Raw genomic sequence first — 18,988 nt, forward strand, 5'->3', positions numbered from 1 at the left:
TACCCTCCTCCTGTTCTGTACTCTTCCAAACCTCGTTCTTGGTCCTCCTAATTTCACCCTCTGTATATCCTCACTGCTCAAAGAGTGCTTACTCTGTCCAGTAGGAACAGGAGGCCCCTCCATTCAATTCAATCATGTTGATCTGTATTTGAACTCCATCTCCCCACCTTAATCCCCTCACCCAGCAAAAATCTATTGACCCCGGCCTCAGCAGCTTTCTGGGGGAGAGAGTTCCCGATTTCCACTCCCCTTTGTGTGAAGAAGTGTTTCCTGACATCACCCCTGAACGGCCCGGGCTCTAATTTTAAGGTTCTGCCCCCTTGTTCTGGACTCCCCCCTCCCCCCCCCCCCCCCCGACCAGAGGAAATAGTTTCTCTCTCTATCGACCCGATCGAATCCTTTAATCATCTTAAACCCCTCGATTAGATCAACCCCTTAATCTTCTACACTCGAGGGAATACAAGCCCAGTCTGTGCGACCCGTCCTCGGAATATTAACCCTTTTATCCCTGGGATCATTCTGGTGAATCTGCACTGCACCCTCTCCCAGGATAATATCTCCTTCCTGAGGCGGCGGGGCCCAGAACTGATCAGTCACTCCAGATGGAATTTAACCAGAACTTTATGTAAACTAACATAACTTCCACACTCTTGAGATAAAGGCCTAGATTCCATTTGCCTTTTTAAAATTATTCTTTGTACCTGCTCAGTAGGTTTTTAGTGACTTGCTGTGCTTGGACCCCTAAATCTCTGTTCCTGCACAGCCCCAGCTCCTCGCCATTTAGGAAACACTGTGATCTTCCTTCGGATCCAAAACTGGGTGAACTCATGCTTTCCCACATTGAACTCGGTCTGCTGCAGTTTTGCGTGCTCTCTCAATTCTACCAACATTCCCTTTGCAACTTTTCTGCTCCCATCTCTGCTAATTGTAACGTCACCTTACTGAGTGTCAGCAAACTTGCATGTACAGCTCCCTGGTCAATTGTGACTATGGTGACGAGCAGACTGAAGATGGGCCATTTCTGTTTCCATGTCTCAGTTACACTGCTCTGCTGCTGCATCTGGTTACAGGAGCTGAAACTTTGTCTCTATATTCACAGATGTAGCTGAGGATTATATTCCAATTTCTGCTGTTTTGTCCAGTTTGGGAACCCTGGATGCGAATCCACTCAGCAAGTATGAGTGCATTTTGTTGCTGATTTACAGTGTGCAATGGGTGTCTGTGGGGGGGAGGAGTGGTCTTGTACATGTGTGACTCACTGGATAGTACTGAGCCAGAGATTGTGTTCAAGTGCCACTCCAGAGACTGAGGAACCAATGCACCAATGGTTTTTTTTTCTTTCAGATGAGACATTAAACCGAGGCCCCTGTCTGCCCTCTCGGGTGGGTGTAAAAGATCCCACGGCCACTATTGGAAGAAGAGCAGGGGAGTTCTCCCCGGTGTCCTGGGGACAATATTTATCCCTCAACTAACATCACTAAAAACAGATGATCTGGGTCATTATCACATTGCTGTTTGTGGGATCTTGTGTATACATTGTTGAGGCTTATTGAACAGTGCAGAGTGAGCTTTACTCTGTATCTAACCCCGTGCTGTACCTGTTTGTTTGAGACTGCATTGGAAATTCCCCAGATTCAATTTTAATCTGAACATAGAGATCTGATTGCACTGTGTGCAGAGCACTGTCCTCTGAACTCCCTGCTGGCCTCTGAGAAGCAGCCTGGGTCTGCTGGGTGCTGAACACTAGGGCAGTGTTTACTCCTGTACCTGTACTGTCAGGCTCCCCAGCAGATTGTCAGCTGTCCCGGGGGACTGGCCTGCCCTCTGCTGTAATTTAATGCAGTGTTTGTGGGACAAATGGTTACAGGAACCTGCTGTAACTGAGCCTTGGGAAGCACGGAAGCAATAAGATCAACTTCCATATTCACACTGTCTTTTTCTCTTTCCCAGAAACTTCCTCAAACTTGCAGAACTTTTCGAAAAGCTCCGGGTAAGTACAGACACTGTGCTGTCTTCAGGTACTGGTCAGTATTGTCTGTATCCCATTCCCACATTACATCTGTCTTTTAATTGTGGCTTATTAAAACATTAAACAATTGCATTACTTTATCCAGAAACTGGAGGGTCGTGTGGCATCTGACGAAGACTTGAAACTTTCTGACTTGTTGAGATATTACATGAGAGACTCTCAAGCAGCAAAGGTAGGCACCTCAGTCCTCCTGTATATCTCCAGCCATTGACTCTCCACAACCATCAGTTTTTTTGCTTTTTAAAAATTTTACATTTCATTAACCATTTTTTTTTGGGGGGAGGGGGTCGGTCCCCTCCTCGTCTGAAGTCCCTCTCACTCTGGGTAAAGAAGTTTCTCCTGAATTTCTCACTAACTGGGAATGTGACCTGAAGTGTAAATAGAGGAGAGGATTCAGACCGTCTGAGTTTTGCCAATATTTTTGACCTGAAGAACAGCTCGAGGGTGTCTACATCACTGGAAATGTTGTTTTTCCTGAGACCTGGTAGATTAAACAAAGTTTCTGGATCTGCACTAGGCAACCCTATTGGGCAGTCGTTCTTTTTCCTGCCAACCCATGTCTGCCCTTTCGAGGGAATACAGTGTGGGTGCTGCTGGCAAAGCCAGAATTTCTTGTCCATCACTCATTGCCCTTGCAGGTGGTGGTGAGACACTTTTTTTGAACCACTGCAGTCCATGTGCTGTTAGGAAGGGAGTTGCAGGATTTTGACCCAGCGACAGTGAAGGAACGGCGATTATAGTTCCAAGTCAGGATGGTGTGTGACTTGGAGGGGAACTTGCAGGTGGTGGTGTTCCCATGCATTTGCTGCCCTTGTCCTTCTAGGTGGTAGAGGTCGTGGGTTTGGAAGGTCCTGTCTAAGGAGCCTTGGTGCATTGCTGCCGTGCATCTTGTAGGTGGTACACACTGCTGCCACTGTGTGTCAGTGGTGGAGGGAGTGAATGTTTGTAGATGGGGTGCCAATCAAGTGGGCTGCTTTGTCCTGGATGGTGTCTAGCTTCTTGAGTGTTATTGGAGCTGCACCCATCCAGGCAAGTGGAGAGTATTCCATCACAATCCTGACTTGTGCCTTGTAGATGGTGGACAGGCTTTGGGGAGTCAGGAGGTGAGTTACTCACCTCAGGATTCCTAGCCTCTGACCTGCTCTTGTAGCCACGGTATTTATATGGCTACTCCAGTTCAGTTTCTGGTCAATGGTAACCCCTAGGATGTTGATAGTGGGGGATTCATCGATGGGAATGTCAAGGGGAGATGGTGAGATTGTCTTGTTGGAAATGGTCATTGCCTGGCACTTTCCAGAAAGAATAATTCCACAACCGACCAGATACAAGAACTCTTCGGTGTGAAACCATTGTGAAGTTTTTCTCCTCCCCTTTTTACCCCCCCACCCCCTCCAATCCAGGCTATTGTCATCAGAATGGTCTCATTCCCCACCCTCTGTAAACTTCAACTCAGCCAAAACTCTGCTGCCCCCATGTCTTAACTCTCTCTCGCCAAGTCCCATTCACCTATGACCCCTGTGCTCGCTACCTACATTGGTTCCCAGTCTCTCAGCGCTTTTTTTTAATCCTCATCCTAGTGTTCATATCCTTCCATGATCACCTCACACACTCCCTATCTCTGTAACCTCCTACAGCCCTCCGAGATCTATGCGCTCATTCGGGATTCTTGTCCATCCCCCGATTCCCATCGCTCCATCATTGACGGCCGTGCCTTCAGCTGCCTGGGGCCCTAAGCTCTGGAATTCCCTCCCTAAACCGCCTCTTTTGACTTTTTTTTTTCCTTTTGTTGGAAGTGCCTTGGGAGATATTACTACATTTTGAAAGTGCTGTATAAATGAAAGTTACTTTTTGTTCAGGACCTTCTATACCGTAGAGCTCGGTCTCTGTCTGATTACGAAAATGCCAACAAAGCACTGGACCGAGCCCGGATGAAGAACAAGGATGTGAAACATGCTGAGACTAGTCAGCAGCTCTCCTGCCAGAAATTTGAGAAGCTCTCTGAATCAGCCAAGCAAGGTAACTAGCTCCTCCATGCTCATTTCTGTAGCCCTACTCGGGTCTGCGTGCCCTGTCTGCCCTCTCGGGTGGGTGTAAAAGATCCCACGGCAACTATTGGACGCAGAGCAGGCGAGTTCCCCATTGGTGTCCTGGGGGCCTATACCTTCCCTCCTTCTGAGGAAGACTGCATTTCCCTCTCTGTGTAAACATGTTCATCCAGGACTCTGGCCAAAAACTATTTTTTTTTTTTCTTCCATGTAGAACTCACAGACTTTAAAGTTCGCAGAGTCTCTGCCTTTCGGAAAAACATGATTGAAATGACTGAGCTGGAGTTGAAACATGCTAAGGTAGGCACTGCACATTCACGTGTATTAGACTGGTGGCTGAGTGATTCTACCTGGTCAAGTATTGATTTGTATTACAGGGTGAGATGGCTTCACTCGCAGGTTATGATCTGGAACACATTTAACTGAAAGGCTGGTGCAATCCCATCCGATGATAACTTTTATTTAAAAAAAAAAGCAACCTGACCTGTACTCCAGAACTAATTTGCGGTGAAGGAGGGGTGGGAATCGGAAAGTTTACTGATCCAATCTGGAGACTGAACGGGCTGTCCTCGCCCCTGTCTTGTTTGCAGTATCGAACCCTTTGAGTCCATTCGGAAGGATGGGGGCATAAGAGGGGTGACAATGATGAACATCTGAGACCAGTTCAAACTGGCCTCGGGAGCCAAAGTTAACCACAAAGAGTGAGGCCATGTTCTTTGGGAACTGTGCTGACCGTTCCTCTGTACCCTTCACTGTCAGGTCAGACTACCTGAAGGTGCTGGGGCATGTGCCAAAACCTTGAATGAGTAGCCAGGGTACACCATTAACTGAGCATGTGGGAGCAGTGATCTCTCTCTCTCTCTCTCTCTCTCTCTCTATCCATTGTGTTTAAGAACCTGGTCATCCGGTGCGAGACGCTCATGTTGCTGTACATGGCACATTCTGGCCGATACCCCACTCCTGCACTGTGGCGGTTACCCGATCCATTTTTCGCTTTATCCGGAGATCTAAAATGGACCAGATCCGGAGGGACACTATGTTGAAACCTCTGGATAAAGGTGGTAAAAATGTACCCAACGTTGTCCTCATCCTGATGACCACCCTCATGTGCGGCTGCATCAGGCTGCGCGTAGAGGTCCAGTACACAAACACCAAGTGCTGAGGTTCTATCTGTCCCCAGTGTTGCGAAGGATGGGCCTGGTCACATTGCTGCAGAACACTCCATCCAGTTGGACTGTGCCGTACCACCTATCCTTCGTGGAAAAACACCTTTTTGACCATCAATCCATCAGGCAGTGGTCTGCATGGAATGTCCTCAAGGCCCTACGGGAAAAGGAGATGGTTCCCCGAGCAGTCTGCCAAAGTCATTTGGCAGAATGCCTCATCACCAGAACTTGTCAAACAAGCACCAAGATGTGGCTTGGCTGGTGGTGAGAAGGGCCCTCCCTGTCAGATCCTTCCTGCACGCCTGGAGTCTCTCCCCCTCAAGGTGACTGTGGTGGGGAAGAGACTGTTTTAACACAGGAGTCTGTGCTCTACGGGCTGTTCCCAGGGACACACACTAAGATAAACATCAACTGCTGGAGGACCATCAATTCGGTGAAGGACGCTCTTTGGTCTGCCTGAAACCCGCTGGTCTTCCAGCGTAAAGAGTTGTCCATGACAGTGTTGCAGACTGGCACATTCCAAGGCCCATGACTATGTGCTGAGGGATGGACTGAAGCTTGGGGCAGCCACTGCAAAGGCTCAATGGGGAAAGACCACTGTGCAAGGTCCTCCCGCCAAAGTGAACTGAGGGGCGGGACCCATGGAAAACACCTCTGGCTGTATAGACCAAATATGGGTTTGCTGTTAAATGTACATGACACGTAAAATGGAATGGAAGGGTTGTGAGGCAACTCACTCCTGTATTGAAGAAAACTGAATTCCTTTGCACTTTTTGGAATGTCAAACTGGTGCTGTTTTGAACTGTGTCGTAATGTATTTTTTTAAGATCTTTGAGGTATATTTTTGGGGAAAAAGAAAAGCTGGAGATGTGGAACAAAATTTGAATTGATCTTTTCAAAGTGAACACGGGCATGACGGCTTGAATGGTTGTCTCCTATGTTCAAAGTTCTATTTATTTTTGTGCATTTAGGGAGTTGGGTAATATCTATGCATATTTCTAACCTCCTACAACCCTCCTGAGATCTCTGCATTCCTCCAATTCTGGCCTCTTGTCCATTTTCCTTTCCCATCACCACCCGCCCCCCCCCCCCCCCCCCACTGCCGATTTCCATCACTCCACCATTGGGGGCCATGCCTTCATCTGCCTGGGCCCTAAGCTCTGGAATTCCCTCCCTAAACCTCTCCGCCTGACACTCCTCAAAACTGACCTCTTTGACCAAGCTTTTGGTCGCCTGTCCTTGCATGGCTTGGCATTGTTTTATTCTGTTAAATGTTGCTGTATGTTGTTGAAACCTTTTTGAAATGACTTGACTTTTTTTGTGTCTGCTTCCAGGCCAACCTGCTTCTGCTGAGGAACTGCTTGAGTTCATTGAGAGGGGAACAGTAGCTGCTCCTGAATGTCTCTACACCATGTTTGGAGAGGAGCAGCTTTCTAAACTCTCTCTTTCCCCCAATCCCAAACGATCTTTATTTTTTATCATGTTGGAATTGTGTTTGGCAGCTGAGATGATTGAGGTGAAGGTTGGGGATCAAGGTGTGATTCTACCAGTTATTGGACCTGACTAACCCGGAGCGAGCAGCAGTTTTTCCCCCTCGTGTGTGCACGTGGGGTCAGTTGGTGAGGGAGGCTGCCTCACTCATTCAGGGAATATTGAATGCCCAGTATTCACAGGGAGACTGCTCTCTCACTCCCATCCCTCCCTACCCCACCATTTGAATTGAGTGTCGCTGTAGACTGAGGAAGTGGGGATCTCTGACCAGTGGCTGTGTGGGAGGGATATTATTGCAGGAGTCTGAAGTGCTGTCCATTTATTTTTGCACCTGATTGCAGACTATTTAGGGCCCATTCCCTGGACCCCTGCAGTAGTTCACACCTATGAAGCCAGATACATTTCATGTTTACCTGCCACATAGGAAACAATGCCATCTGCCTGTCACAATCCCCAGGACCAGTTCAGCTGACATCCAGTGGCAGTTATGCACCATTATGGATGGGTGTGAAAATGGCAACCTGATCAGACTTTGCAGTTTAGAGCAGCTAGGCTCTAGTTTGTGTCTCTAGTCACAATTGAAAATACTGGCCTACATTTTTGCCAAAATACTGAAGTGTCATATGATTTTTAAGATTGTGTAATTAGCTTCCAACATGAAAACACCTTGGGCCATGGTGTGTTTGTAACATGAAGTAAGCAATAAAGCAGATCAACTGACATGAAAGGTATAATAAAACAAATTTAACTAGCCCTTTTAAGCAGCTCCCATTTACTTTCTGGTCTGTTCAACTTATGAATAAAGAGTGTGGAAACTGACAAGTGTTTGATGCCCAATATTGTGAAGGAGTTTTAATATCTTACTCTAGCTGGCTTAACCCTCCTCTGCTGTGACTGTCAACTCACCTTAGAATAGCATTCTCCTTTCTGAAAATCCAGGCGATTGAGCCACACAAACTGGGCTCACAGTGCAAAAGAACTGGACGGGCCTCAAATGGGCATGCTTCCTCCTAGCCCCTATTGAAAACCTTATGGGATCTTGCTGTATAAATTGAGAGTCTGGTGAACAGCCAGTGTTTTCTGAATAGAGTATGTATATTACACAGGATCTTGCATGTATTAACTGTAGCTGACTCTGTCCAGTCTAGAAGATTAATCATATGGACAAAGCTGGTGTAGATAGTTACCTACCAGTTAGTTGTGGCACCAACTAGGTAAAGCTTAGATCTTCTGTAGTGAGGAAGGGTTAACTAGTAATGTGAAAGATCTGGGGAAAAACTTAACTGAATTCCATGTTAAGTTTATAAATAACATTCAAGTCTCAACATAACTTTTATTTCAGTAGGAGGGGAGAGCTGGCAAATGTTGGCAGTACATTTTGGCTTTAATTTCCCAATGCTATACAAGATTAATCCATTTATGGCTTACTAAGGAAGTTGTGGATAGTATTGGACTAAAAGGCTGATGTTAATAGCAGTAAACCTGAGGATTGAAGGTTTAAGAAACCAGCAAAGGGCCACCAAAAAGTTGGGTGCAGGGAGTAAACTAGCCAAAAACAGCTTTTACAAGTATATAGAGTTAGCTAAAGTAAACATTAGTCCCTTAGGAGGCAGAGACAGGAGAAATTAACCAAAGTGTCTTCACAGACATGTATATTAAATAAGAATATCCTCGGAGCTGAGATTAAGGTAATTAAGATCAGAGAAAAATATTGGGGAAACCAATCAAATCCCCAGGATCAGATGGCCTATACCTACAGTTCTAAGCTTCTAATATATTCAAGATGTGGGCATCACTGGCTAGGCCAACACTTGGCTATCCCTAATCACCCTTGAGGCAGTAGAGATCTGCCTTGGACTGGTTGCAGTCCTTTGTGTAGGTACATCCACAGTACTTTGAGTTCCAGGATTTTGAACCAGTGATCATTCCAAGTCAGGCTGGTGTGGGGCTTGGAGGGGAACTTGCAGGTGGACCTGTCACAGGTCTGGAAGGTGCTGTTTAAGGAGCCTTAGTGAGTTGCTGCACATTGCAGATAGCACACTGTCAGTCAGTGGTGAAGGAATCAAATGTTGAAGATGGTGGATGGGATGCCAATCAAGTGGGCCACTTTGTCCTGGATGGTGTTAGAGCTGCACCCATCCAAGGAAGTGTCTTGGTTAGATGGTGTATAGGCTTTGGGGAGTCAGGAGTTACTCACTGTAGAATCCCCAGCTTCTGACCTGCTGTTCTAGCCAGTATTCATGCAGCTGGTCCAGTTCAGTTTCTGGTAAAGGGGAACACCCCAGGATATTGGCTGCAGATAGTGACTCTGCTGGTTAGGATTTTCCAACTTAGATTCTGGAAGTTAGCCTGACATCAGGCATTGCAATCTATTACAAAGTCTTAATTCACAGTCAGTATGATCTGACCAACATGGTTTTACAAAAAGGAAATTGATATTGTAACTAGTGAGGTAGATGAAAGGGAAACTGGTCAAGGTAATTTCCAAAAGGCATTTGATATACCACACAAGCTATAAAAGAAAAGCTCATGGAGTTGGGGGTAACATTAACATGGATACTGGATTAGTTAACTGACCAGAAGCAAAGTAGGGACAAATGGCATTTATGTTGGCAGGCTGTGACTAGAAGTGCCACAAGGATCAGTGCTGGGGCCTCAGCTATTTACACTGCATCCAAGTTTGCTAACAATACAAAGCTAGGTGGGAATACAAGATGTAAGGACAGGCTGCAAAGAGATTAGCTAAGAGGGCAACAAGGTGACAGAGTATGTGGGTTCAGTGAAGTTAACTTTGGCAGCAATTTTTTTTTTAAGATGGATCAGAGGGACTAGTGTGCTTGTACAAGGAACACATAGCATGCCAGTAGGAAGGCAAATGCCATGTTGGCTTTTACTGCAAGGGAACTAGAGTAGAAGAATTAAGTCTTGACAATTGTACAGGGCTTTGGAGCCATGTAGAATACGGTGCAGTTTTGACCTCCATATTTGAAGAGTATACTGGCACTGGAGGCAGTACAACAAAGATTGGTTCTGGGATGAGTTGCCTTGAGAGGCTGAGTAATATTCTCTGGAGTTAATGTGATCTCATTTAAAACAAGATTCTGAAAGGGTTTCCACCAGCTGGAGAATCTAGAATAGAGGTAGTCTCAGCTCTGCATCAAATGTTCCCAGCATAGAGGGGAGCTTTACTCTGTATCTAACCCCATGATGTCCCTGTCCTGGGAGTGTTTAATGGGGACAGTGTAGAGGGAGCTTTACTCTGTATCTAATCCCCATACTGTACCTGTCCTGGGAGTGTTTGATGAGGACAGTGTAGAGGGAGCTTTACTCTGTATCTAACCCCTGTACTGTACCTGTCCTGGGAGTGTTTGATGGGGACAGTGTAGAGGGAGCTTTACTCTGTATCTAACCCCTGTACTGTACCTGTCCTGGGAGTGTTTGATGAGGACAGTGTAGAGGGAGCTTTACTCTGTATCTAACCCCTGTACTGTACCTGTCCTGGGAGTGTTTGATGGGGACAGTGTAGAGGGAGCTTTACTCTGTATCTAACCCCCGTACTGTACCTGTCCTGGGAGTGTTTGATGGGGACAGTGTACAGGGAGCTTTACTCTGTATCTAACCCCTGTACTGTACCTGTCCTGGGGAGTGTTTGATGGGGGACAGTGTAGAGGGAGCTTTACTCTGTATCTAACCCCCGTACTGTACCTGTCCTGGGAGTGTTTGATGGGGACAGTGTAGAGGGAGCTTTACTCTGTATCTAACCCCTGTACTGTACCTGTCCTGGGAGTTTAATGGGGACAGTGTACAGGGAGCTTTACTCTGTAAACCAGTCTCCCCTCAGCAAGAGCCAAAAGTTAAAAAAAAATCTGTTTACCCATAATACCCCATCAAGCTCAAAATTGCTAAGTTGCAATAAAACAAGACAAGATACTGATCATATGTTTATTTCGATGGTTAATGATACTGCTTCCACATTAACTGTCAGGTCTCAATCCCACCCAGTTAACCATCTGCAAGACACACTAATGATTGACAGTCCTCTGAATTGGCAGACCCTATCTCCCCCCCCACCCCCACATTAAATGAAAGTTTGGTCACTTGATACATGCAGTGAGTGATTGAGGTTGGCCCACACCACAGGAGAAATCTGGTTAAAACATCAGGAATGCTTACAAAATGTTTGAATGACACATGGAATGAACTGTAATAAAAGTTCTAATTACAAAGGCATCTGCCTGTTTACTGGTTCCATCAAGGAAGTGTTTAAAATTTCAAATGGGAGGTGCAATTTTTAAATAGTTCAATGCAGCAGAAAAGTTAATCAGTCAAGACAGCATGATTAATGTAAAACCATCCAGTAATGCCCCTTCCTCAGGCTGAGGGGGGGGGGGGGAAGGGAGGGGTGTCTACTATTGATCCAGAAGCATCACACTTCCTTCCCCAGATTAAAGTCAAATCTCCCAACTACAACACAAACAGGGGATCACACTGCATCACATTCCTAGGAATGGTTTAGTGAATTCAACTGTGTTTTGTTTGTAAAGTGATTATACCCACAAATCCCAGGCTTGGCCCTGTGGGAAAACAAAAAATTTGGCAGCAAGTCTCTACAGATCCTCCTACCCCCCCCCCCAAATGAACAGTGCTTTGTTTGCTCTAGAACTTTCTATTAGGTCCTGTAAATACCTGGTCCTGATCACATAGGTTAAAGCAATCAAATGGGAAGTCAAAGACATATACAAACTGAAGGTACTCTAAGCAAAAAACCCACAGCACATTTAAAAACATGGAAGCTGGTTGTACGCTGGCACTATATTTTCCGGGATTCCAACGAAATGACACCAGATCCCAGTTTCACTCCCAGTTCAGCAAGGTCCATTAACTCATCGATATCCGTCACCTGCCACTCATGCTTGACCCCTGCAATGGAGGAAATCAGTTTAAGAAACATGTCTGACCCACAGATGAGCATTATTCCACCTTTCTCTTCCCCCTCCCAAAAAGGCACCAACTGAGACCCAGATACAAACTGGCTCCCAGGTCAAACCTGGAAACTGCTGCTCATGTCAAACACTGAGCTTTCCCACTTGGGCAAGTCATTTACCTTGGCTAACCATAATCTGAGAATATCAGCTTTTGTGTGTACAGTTAAAGTCTAGGAACCCACAGAATATTTAAAAATTAAGAGGGAAAGGAAGGAGATAAGAGGCAGAAAACTGTGCACCATACCACCGAACGTACTCCTGATTGCCGCCTTAGAGCTGGCATACATCATCTTCTGACTAACAGTTGCATTACCAGGAGCCCTGTTGAACAAAACAAAACTGTAAGGCACCTTTTGAAAAGACTCCCACATTCCCTCACCTTTCTCATCATGTAGCCTGTGTATAGTACACCAAGCAGTTATTCACCACAACAGTCAACAATTCATGCTGGTAGTGTCATTGCTGGGGGTGGGATAGTGAGGAAGGGAGGACACCATAGCAGAGCAGCAGCCTGTAAATAGATATTCTGCTAGTTGAAGTGACGACCCTTCCCATAGTTCAGCAACAGGCCTTTTAAAAGGTTCCCGAGATCATCCAATGGAGACTCAGGGATCCAGTAATTCAAAGCCAGCTTATCTCTGGAAAAGCACAGAAACAGGCCATTCAGCCCCAGAGGTCCATACTGCACATGAACCTCCTCTCACCCTATCAGCATTTCCTTCTATCCCTTTCTCCCTCATGTTTATCCAGGGTTCCCTTAAATGTATCGATACTATTCACCTCAACCACTCCCTGTGGTAGCAAGTTCCACATTCCCCCCATTCTCTGGGTAAAGAAGTTTCTTCTGAATTTATTAGTGACTATTCTATAGTGACAGCCCCAAGTTCTGGTCTTGCACACCAAACACTGACTTATGAATCTCCACCCCACTCCCCTCCCCTCAAGGGTGCACACACACCACTGCCCCACCCCCAACCACCTCTCTGGAGTCACCTGCTTGATGCCCCATTACTACCTGGAGCCAGACCCAGAAAATCCAGCTTCTCCACTCAGCACCACTGATCCAATGGATCAGGGATGATGCCAACTCTTTCCCATTGCCCCTGGGGTGGTCAGTCACAGCAAAGGGGGGGGGGGGGGGGGGGGGGGAGAAGATATGAAAAGAATAAACAGCTCTTGGCACACTGTCAGTGAGGTAGCTGCCTTAACTTTTAATACTATGATGTAATTCTTGACTAACCAGAGAGTCCAGGGTATTTGGGGTAGGTGGGAACGTAGAGTTAAAGCCACAATCAGATCAGCCATGATCTTGTTAAATGGCAGAGGAGGTTTGAAGGGGCTGAATGGCCAACTCCTTCATACATATAAGGACACCCTGATTTGGGGGGGACACTTAGCAAAAAGGACTCCCTCCTGCAGACCGAGAGTGGAGAGTTTGACACTCAGTCGAAGCTTAATTGGCATATGCTGGAGGAAATGTTTAATATTTGTTCTGGGATATGGGAGTCAGTGGCTGTGCCAGCATTTATTGCCCATCCCTGATATGATGCTCAATGAGAAAACTGCCAGCTCCTTTCACTGACTAAGTAGCACCTCACTGACTGGCACCAATATTTGACACATCGACAAGGAAATCTCAGTCAATGGTTCCTGGACCGTTATACAAGATAATGTGTATGATCCAAACAGTGAGATACATACACTCTGAAAGGCAGCATTATAGGTAAATGAAATCAAACACAAGCCTCTGTCCAGATTTAGACATGCTCTTGCTGTAAAGTGTGGTTTAGAGCCTTAAAGTCCAGTTAAAATCAATGACTTTACCTTGAGCATTTGTCATGACTGACTCCATTACAATACAGAACATTTCATGCCAGTACCAGTGTCCTGCCTTATTTCAAAGGAGGAGAGATGCATCGTTCAATAATTGTGCAATTTGCTTACCAGTGTATGAAGATCAGCTCCTGCTTCTTGGTCTCCTTGGTCTCAAAAGATGCATCATAGAGAGCATAGCAGCAATTGTCTTTAGGAAGCATATCTATAAAGGCCTGGAGTGGATCTTGAACTTTTCCATCCTCAACATCTCCAACTAGAATTTCCTTCCCCTCATGCACAACTATATTAGATTTGTCATCAGCTATTTTAAACAGGATTGCTTTCTTCCTCTTCTTCATCTCATCATGGCTACATGATTTTCGGACTTTCATTTCATTGAAACAGCAGACGACTTCATCAGACACTTTTACACCAGAGGCCTGGAAATAAGACAATTACATTACTTGAAAATGTACCAGAGTCTGAAACATTCATGTAAATGTAGGAGAAAGCAGTTCCACTGAGCAAATCAATATGTAACAAGAACTCAGAACAGGATGTTGATGGCTGGCAGACAATTTAGAGAGATGACTCAGCATGCAGAGTAGAAGTATCGATACAATGCATGACAATCTGCTACCAGTGAACACTGAGTGCAATAAAAATGGCAGGGTCATTAACTAGGACAGATTTGAGATTAGGAGATGACATTTTTAAAAATAAATGCCGTGAGTTGTGGTGATCTGGAATGCACTGCCTGAAAGGGCAGTAGAACCAGGTTCACTAAAGGGAATTGGATAAATACTGGAATGGACAGTGAACAGCTCTTTCATAAAACCAGCACAGGCATGATGGGCTGAATGATGTTGAATCAGAGAATGGTTGTCTGTGCAGTAACAAGTTGTTTTGCCCACAGCACTGCAGAGAGTTAGTAAAAGATTTAACAGTTTTCAGGTGGGTTGTGTTAAGAGGCTGAACCAAGGAGTGTGCACACAATTGGAAATCTCAAATTCCACATTCACAATGTAAACTGCCAGGCAGGAATTACACCTGACCTCCCACAGCAGCAGTCACCACTGTCAGGATGCTGTAATGACAGCACAGCCATTTTACACAGTCCATTCATTTCAAGCCCCTCACCGAATACCATTCTAGTAAATCTCCTCTGCACCCTCTCCATGGCCTCAACATTCTTCCTAAAGTGTGGCACCCAGAACTGACCACAACATTCCAGCTCAGGACTAACCAGTTTATAAGACTTTAGCAGAACTTCCTTTTGCACTGTAGATTCAATGTGCAGACAAGGGAAGGCAAGGAAAGAGCTGCTTCCAGGACTGTATAGTCTTCTGCAACTGCTATTATTCTCCACTATAGAAGCTTCTACACAAGTCATGCACCAGCCTGTTCAGCCAGCCTCAGCACCTTATTCAAGCATCAGAGCCAAGCATGTGCACATTCCTGGAGCAAGTATTGGATCGTTGAGGAATGTTATTCCTTTGGATGCTATCCAGTGACACTGACTCCTAAAATCAGCAAGTGGGAGCAAGGTTGAACTAGTCAGATCTACACTGCTTATCTCAGCCATTGGAAATTGAAGGGAAAATAAGCAGAGGAGATGTAGTATATTTACCAGCACAGAAGCAGATTTCATACTTTAATGGCCATTTATGACCACAGATCCCTGAAGGTAGGATCGGTAGACAAGGTGGTCAAAAAGGCATACAAGATGCTTGCCTTTATTGACCAAAGCAGAGTATAAGAGCAGGGAGGTTATACTAGAACTGGATAAAACACTAATTAGGCCATAACTTGTGTACTGCATGCAGTTCTGGTCACTACATTACAGGAAGGATGAGACTGCACGAGAGGGTACAGCAGAGATTTACCAGGATGTTGCCAGGAAATAAGAACTTGAGATACAAGATTGGATAGGTTGGGGCCATTTTCTTTTAAACAGTGGAGGTCGAATAGAAATATAATTGAGGTGCCTAGGTAGTGGATAGGAAGGCCCTATTTCTGTTAGAGAAATCAATAACCGGGGGCATAGATTTAAAAGAAATTGGTACAAATATTGGGGGGGAAAAAGAGTAATCTTTTCATGGAGGGTGGTGGGGGTCTGGAACTCACCACCTGCATAAATATACACCTAAGCCATCACAAACACAATGAGCCAAATGGCCTCCTTCTGTGCCATTAATCTTTGTGTATACTGGGTTAAAGGCACTATATATGTTGTTTAAACCATTCTATCTAATCCAACAGAAGACAATGCAACTGTCACAACCTCAACACTTCAGCAAAGCTTCCTAAAGCTCAGGATCAATATTAGGACATGAGCACTAAATTTAAGCTGGCATTCAGCATTGAGAGAAGCAACAAATGTGATTTGATATTACCTGTGGACAAATATATTGCCTGCTTACTTAGGTAGCTGTAGAAAATCCTGGGGACTACTAGAACACCACTGGGCCAGATTCTCCTCTTATCCACTACTGCCAGTAACTAATTTAAGGGGCCACTCAACTCATTCACTGTTTCCAAGAGCTTACACAGCACAGACTGATAAACTGATTGTTGAATTCAACTGCACTTCCATATAGACATCCTGAGGACACAGGCATTAGGAAAAAACCCAATTCTTTTTGCTTTAGTCATGCACATTACCCATTGGAGCAGAAATAATGGAGACAGCTTTATTAGTAAGATCGTTTAAAACGAGTTGAATTGAGGGACATGACTGCGGCCACACCTCAGTTGAGGCACTGTTTTTTTCAGAATCACCTTATTAGGGCAAAATATGTGACGCTTCAGTTAGGGAAGTTTCAATTTCACTAGATTTAGAAATAGCAATTCTTTAGCATAATTGATCAAGCTCAACTTGTCCAGCATTCCAGTAACATAATCACAATGGTTACAAACCTCAATTAGGAGGATTGGCCTTTAATTTGCATCATTTATTACAGTCTAACTGCTAAAATAAAATATCCAATCAGTAACTTCTGTTTTTACAAGTTAGCCAAGCAGTGACCTACTGACATTGCAGAACTGAATAGGAAACAGGTAGTTTCACAACAGCCAAGTCAAGAGCAGAGTTCATTTATCGAAGATTGTCAGTTTGCATTCTTGCTTCATACTGGGCCCTCAAAGAATAAACAGCTCTGCTAAGAGAAATGGCAAAAGGTGAAGGTTAGCCAAGCAGACCTCAGAAGGAAGGCTTGCAGAATAAAGCATCCAGTTCTGCACATCTTGCTTGCTTATCACCCCCGCACTGGAATAACCAAAATAGCTGCTGGTTGCCCCAGCAGCTCAAATTCCGATCAATTTGACCTTCAAGTCCCTCTGGCCTCAACCACCAGCCTTGCATCACTTTCCAGCCTGTTATCCCCTCATACCTTCTATCCAACAACCGCAACTCCACCCAGTTTGGTGTCTCAGCCTTTTTAAAAAGCTTCCCATTAACAAAACACGACACTTCCATACATCCATCTTAATCCATCCACAGCCACCTCCTTACCTATTCCTAAATAGGTTAGAAAATCTGAAGACACTACATAAACAGCAGTACTATGGGATGTCAAAGGGAAGCTCACAGGAAGGGCGTTGAATCCTGAGTCACTGTGGTACTTGTGGTAAGTAGAAAATGCCAACAGACTTAGAAACGGAGCAAAAATCCAACATCCCAGACAGATCAGCATCAGTCTCCATCTTAAACAAAAGAATCGCCTGATTTTAAACCATTATAACATCCCAATGCCTAATTCAAAAACCTCTATGAATGAATGGCCAACCCCAAAAATATTCATCCCTTCACACTCTGGTGGACCTGTTAAGTGCAGCTAGAATTTCTCATTTCTTTTTACCTCCCCATAAAGAGACCAAATAGCCAGTTTAAAACAACAAGAGTCCTCACATTTAACAGCCCTCATTTCAGTGCAAACCAAAAACAGGCTTCTGCAAAAAGTTAACCATTTAATATAGAACCACCAATTAACTAATTAGAAAAATTAATTAGCCAGGAATCAACCAAAAATGCAACGCTGATGTTTTTTTAAAAAAAAACATAATGGTATTGAATGTTTACATACAAAATTGACAAACACTCAATGGTTATCCTAGATTTCACAAGATAAAGACCAAGATTTAGAAATAAATTAATTTGCAAAATAGCTATTTGGTAGAATGTTCAAAACCTTGAAATCTCAAAATTTCATGCAGACTCAAGTTGGTCAATTTAACTGAAATCATCCCAGAATAACTGAATGGCCCGAACACCATTTCATTAGATAAAACCGAATTAATTGAGTGTTGCAAATAACCGGGGGGGGGGGGGGGGGAAAAGGGGGGCGCCAGTGCCTGAAATCTACAAAGGGGAAGCAAGCAAGCGGATTTTCAGGGTGGGGCCGGTAAACAAGTTTTAAAAAAAAATAAAGCCGAGGAGCTGGAGCGAAGGGGATAAGGGAAATAATTAAAAGTTACAGGGGGAAGGGGAAAAGGAAAAGGAAACCGACCGGCTATCGGACAGAGAGAGCGGGGGCGCGTTAACCGATAAATTTAACAGCGGAACAAAGGCACCAGTAGCCACCCACCCCGGCCCGCAGCAGCGGGGTGCGCAGGCGCCTCCACAACCCCACCTCCCCTCCACCCACCCACAATGGGAGCGCGAGGACCACCCCCAAACGCACCCGTTGTTTTGATTGGCCGGCCGGGTCCGCCCGGGAGGGGGGGGGGGGGGGGGGGGGAAGGAGAGACACCCGCGGGGTTTCCCACCCCTCGCTCCCACGGACCGTCTTCCTCCCGCTCCAGCCGCCGGCGGCCATTTGTAACGGTGCGGCTCGGGCCCGGGGTGGGGAAGACGGCACTCAGCCAGTTCGAGCCGCACCCCGTCTGTTCAACGTTATATGGGGGGAGGAAAACGCCCCCGTTACCGACTTTAAAAAAAAAATAGGTTGCGATTATTTATTTTTTAAAAAACGAAAGAAAAACGGCCAACTTTTACCATTTTATCCCGACTTGTTTGGTTGGTGTGAAATCTCCCTCACAGCCCAGACCAAAAAAAAAAAATCTCCTCTTCGGAAAGCTTTTCTCGCTCGATGACAGGAAGCTGCCCCGCGCCCCTCACAAACTGAGGGAAAGAGAGAGAGAGAAAATTAATGGTCTCTTCCACTCCCCTTTATAAAAAAAAATAGCAGGGGGGGGGGGGGGAGCAGGGTGCGCGCGCAGCTCCATCCTCCGGTGGGAGCGAGGGGGGGAGGGGAGGAGGAGTTGCTCCGCCCCCCTCAACGGTATATTTTTTTAATTTTCCCCATCTCTTAGCCTTTTTTATATTCTTTCAGTATCTTCACCTCCGATTATTGTAACGGAGGCAAATGGCATTCATCTTTCCTCTCCCTTCCGTTATCTTTCCATCCTTTGCCTACATCTCCCAGGCGGCATTGCGCGGGCCTCCGGACTACAACT

The 18,988-nt window shown here is 45.4% G+C and overlaps 1 protein-coding gene and 1 pseudogene across 6 annotated transcripts; one reads left to right on the forward strand and one right to left on the reverse strand.

Moving 5' to 3' along the window:
- The window catches only part of LOC137356010 (sorting nexin-32-like), a 16,937-nt pseudogene extending 5,779 nt beyond the window's left edge, over positions 1 to 11,158 (forward strand).
- On the reverse strand, positions 10,660 to 18,710 carry LOC137355873 (cofilin-2-like). Of its 6 annotated transcripts, none has more exons than XM_068021482.1 (5): positions 18,528 to 18,710; positions 16,564 to 16,689; positions 13,661 to 13,971; positions 11,961 to 12,037; positions 10,660 to 11,651 (listed from the first exon to the last, which is right to left on the reverse strand). In XM_068021482.1, the coding sequence occupies exons 2-5, from the start codon at positions 16,567 to 16,569 to the stop codon at positions 11,542 to 11,544; spliced, it is 504 nt and encodes a 167-aa protein (XP_067877583.1). In that variant the 5' UTR covers positions 16,570 to 16,689; positions 18,528 to 18,710; the 3' UTR covers positions 10,660 to 11,541. The 6 variants fall into 6 exon arrangements, with proteins under 6 accessions (XP_067877583.1, XP_067877585.1, XP_067877582.1 ...); XM_068021484.1 differs by having other exon boundaries at positions 16,568 to 16,692; XM_068021481.1 differs by having other exon boundaries at positions 16,564 to 16,692.
- Between the last annotated feature and the right edge of the window lie 278 nt (positions 18,711 to 18,988).

Source organism: Heterodontus francisci, chromosome 44, assembly GCF_036365525.1.
Source record: "Heterodontus francisci isolate sHetFra1 chromosome 44, sHetFra1.hap1, whole genome shotgun sequence".
Taxonomy (NCBI): domain Eukaryota; kingdom Metazoa; phylum Chordata; class Chondrichthyes; order Heterodontiformes; family Heterodontidae; genus Heterodontus; species Heterodontus francisci.

Excerpts from the sequence above, each read along its gene's own strand:
- LOC137355873 (XM_068021479.1), bottom strand. The coding sequence starts at position 17,226 with ATGCTGATCTGTCTGGGATGTTGGATTTTTGCTCCGTTTCTAAGTCTG. Across the intron at positions 13,972-17,121 it reads CAGGATTCAACGCCCTTCCT|GCCTCTGGTGTAAAAGTGTC; the intron begins GTGAGCTTCCCT and ends TCTTATTTCCAG. Across the intron at positions 11,652-11,960 it reads AATCAGGAGTACGTTCGGTG|GGGTCAAGCATGAGTGGCAG; the intron begins GTATGGTGCACA and ends CCTCCATTGCAG.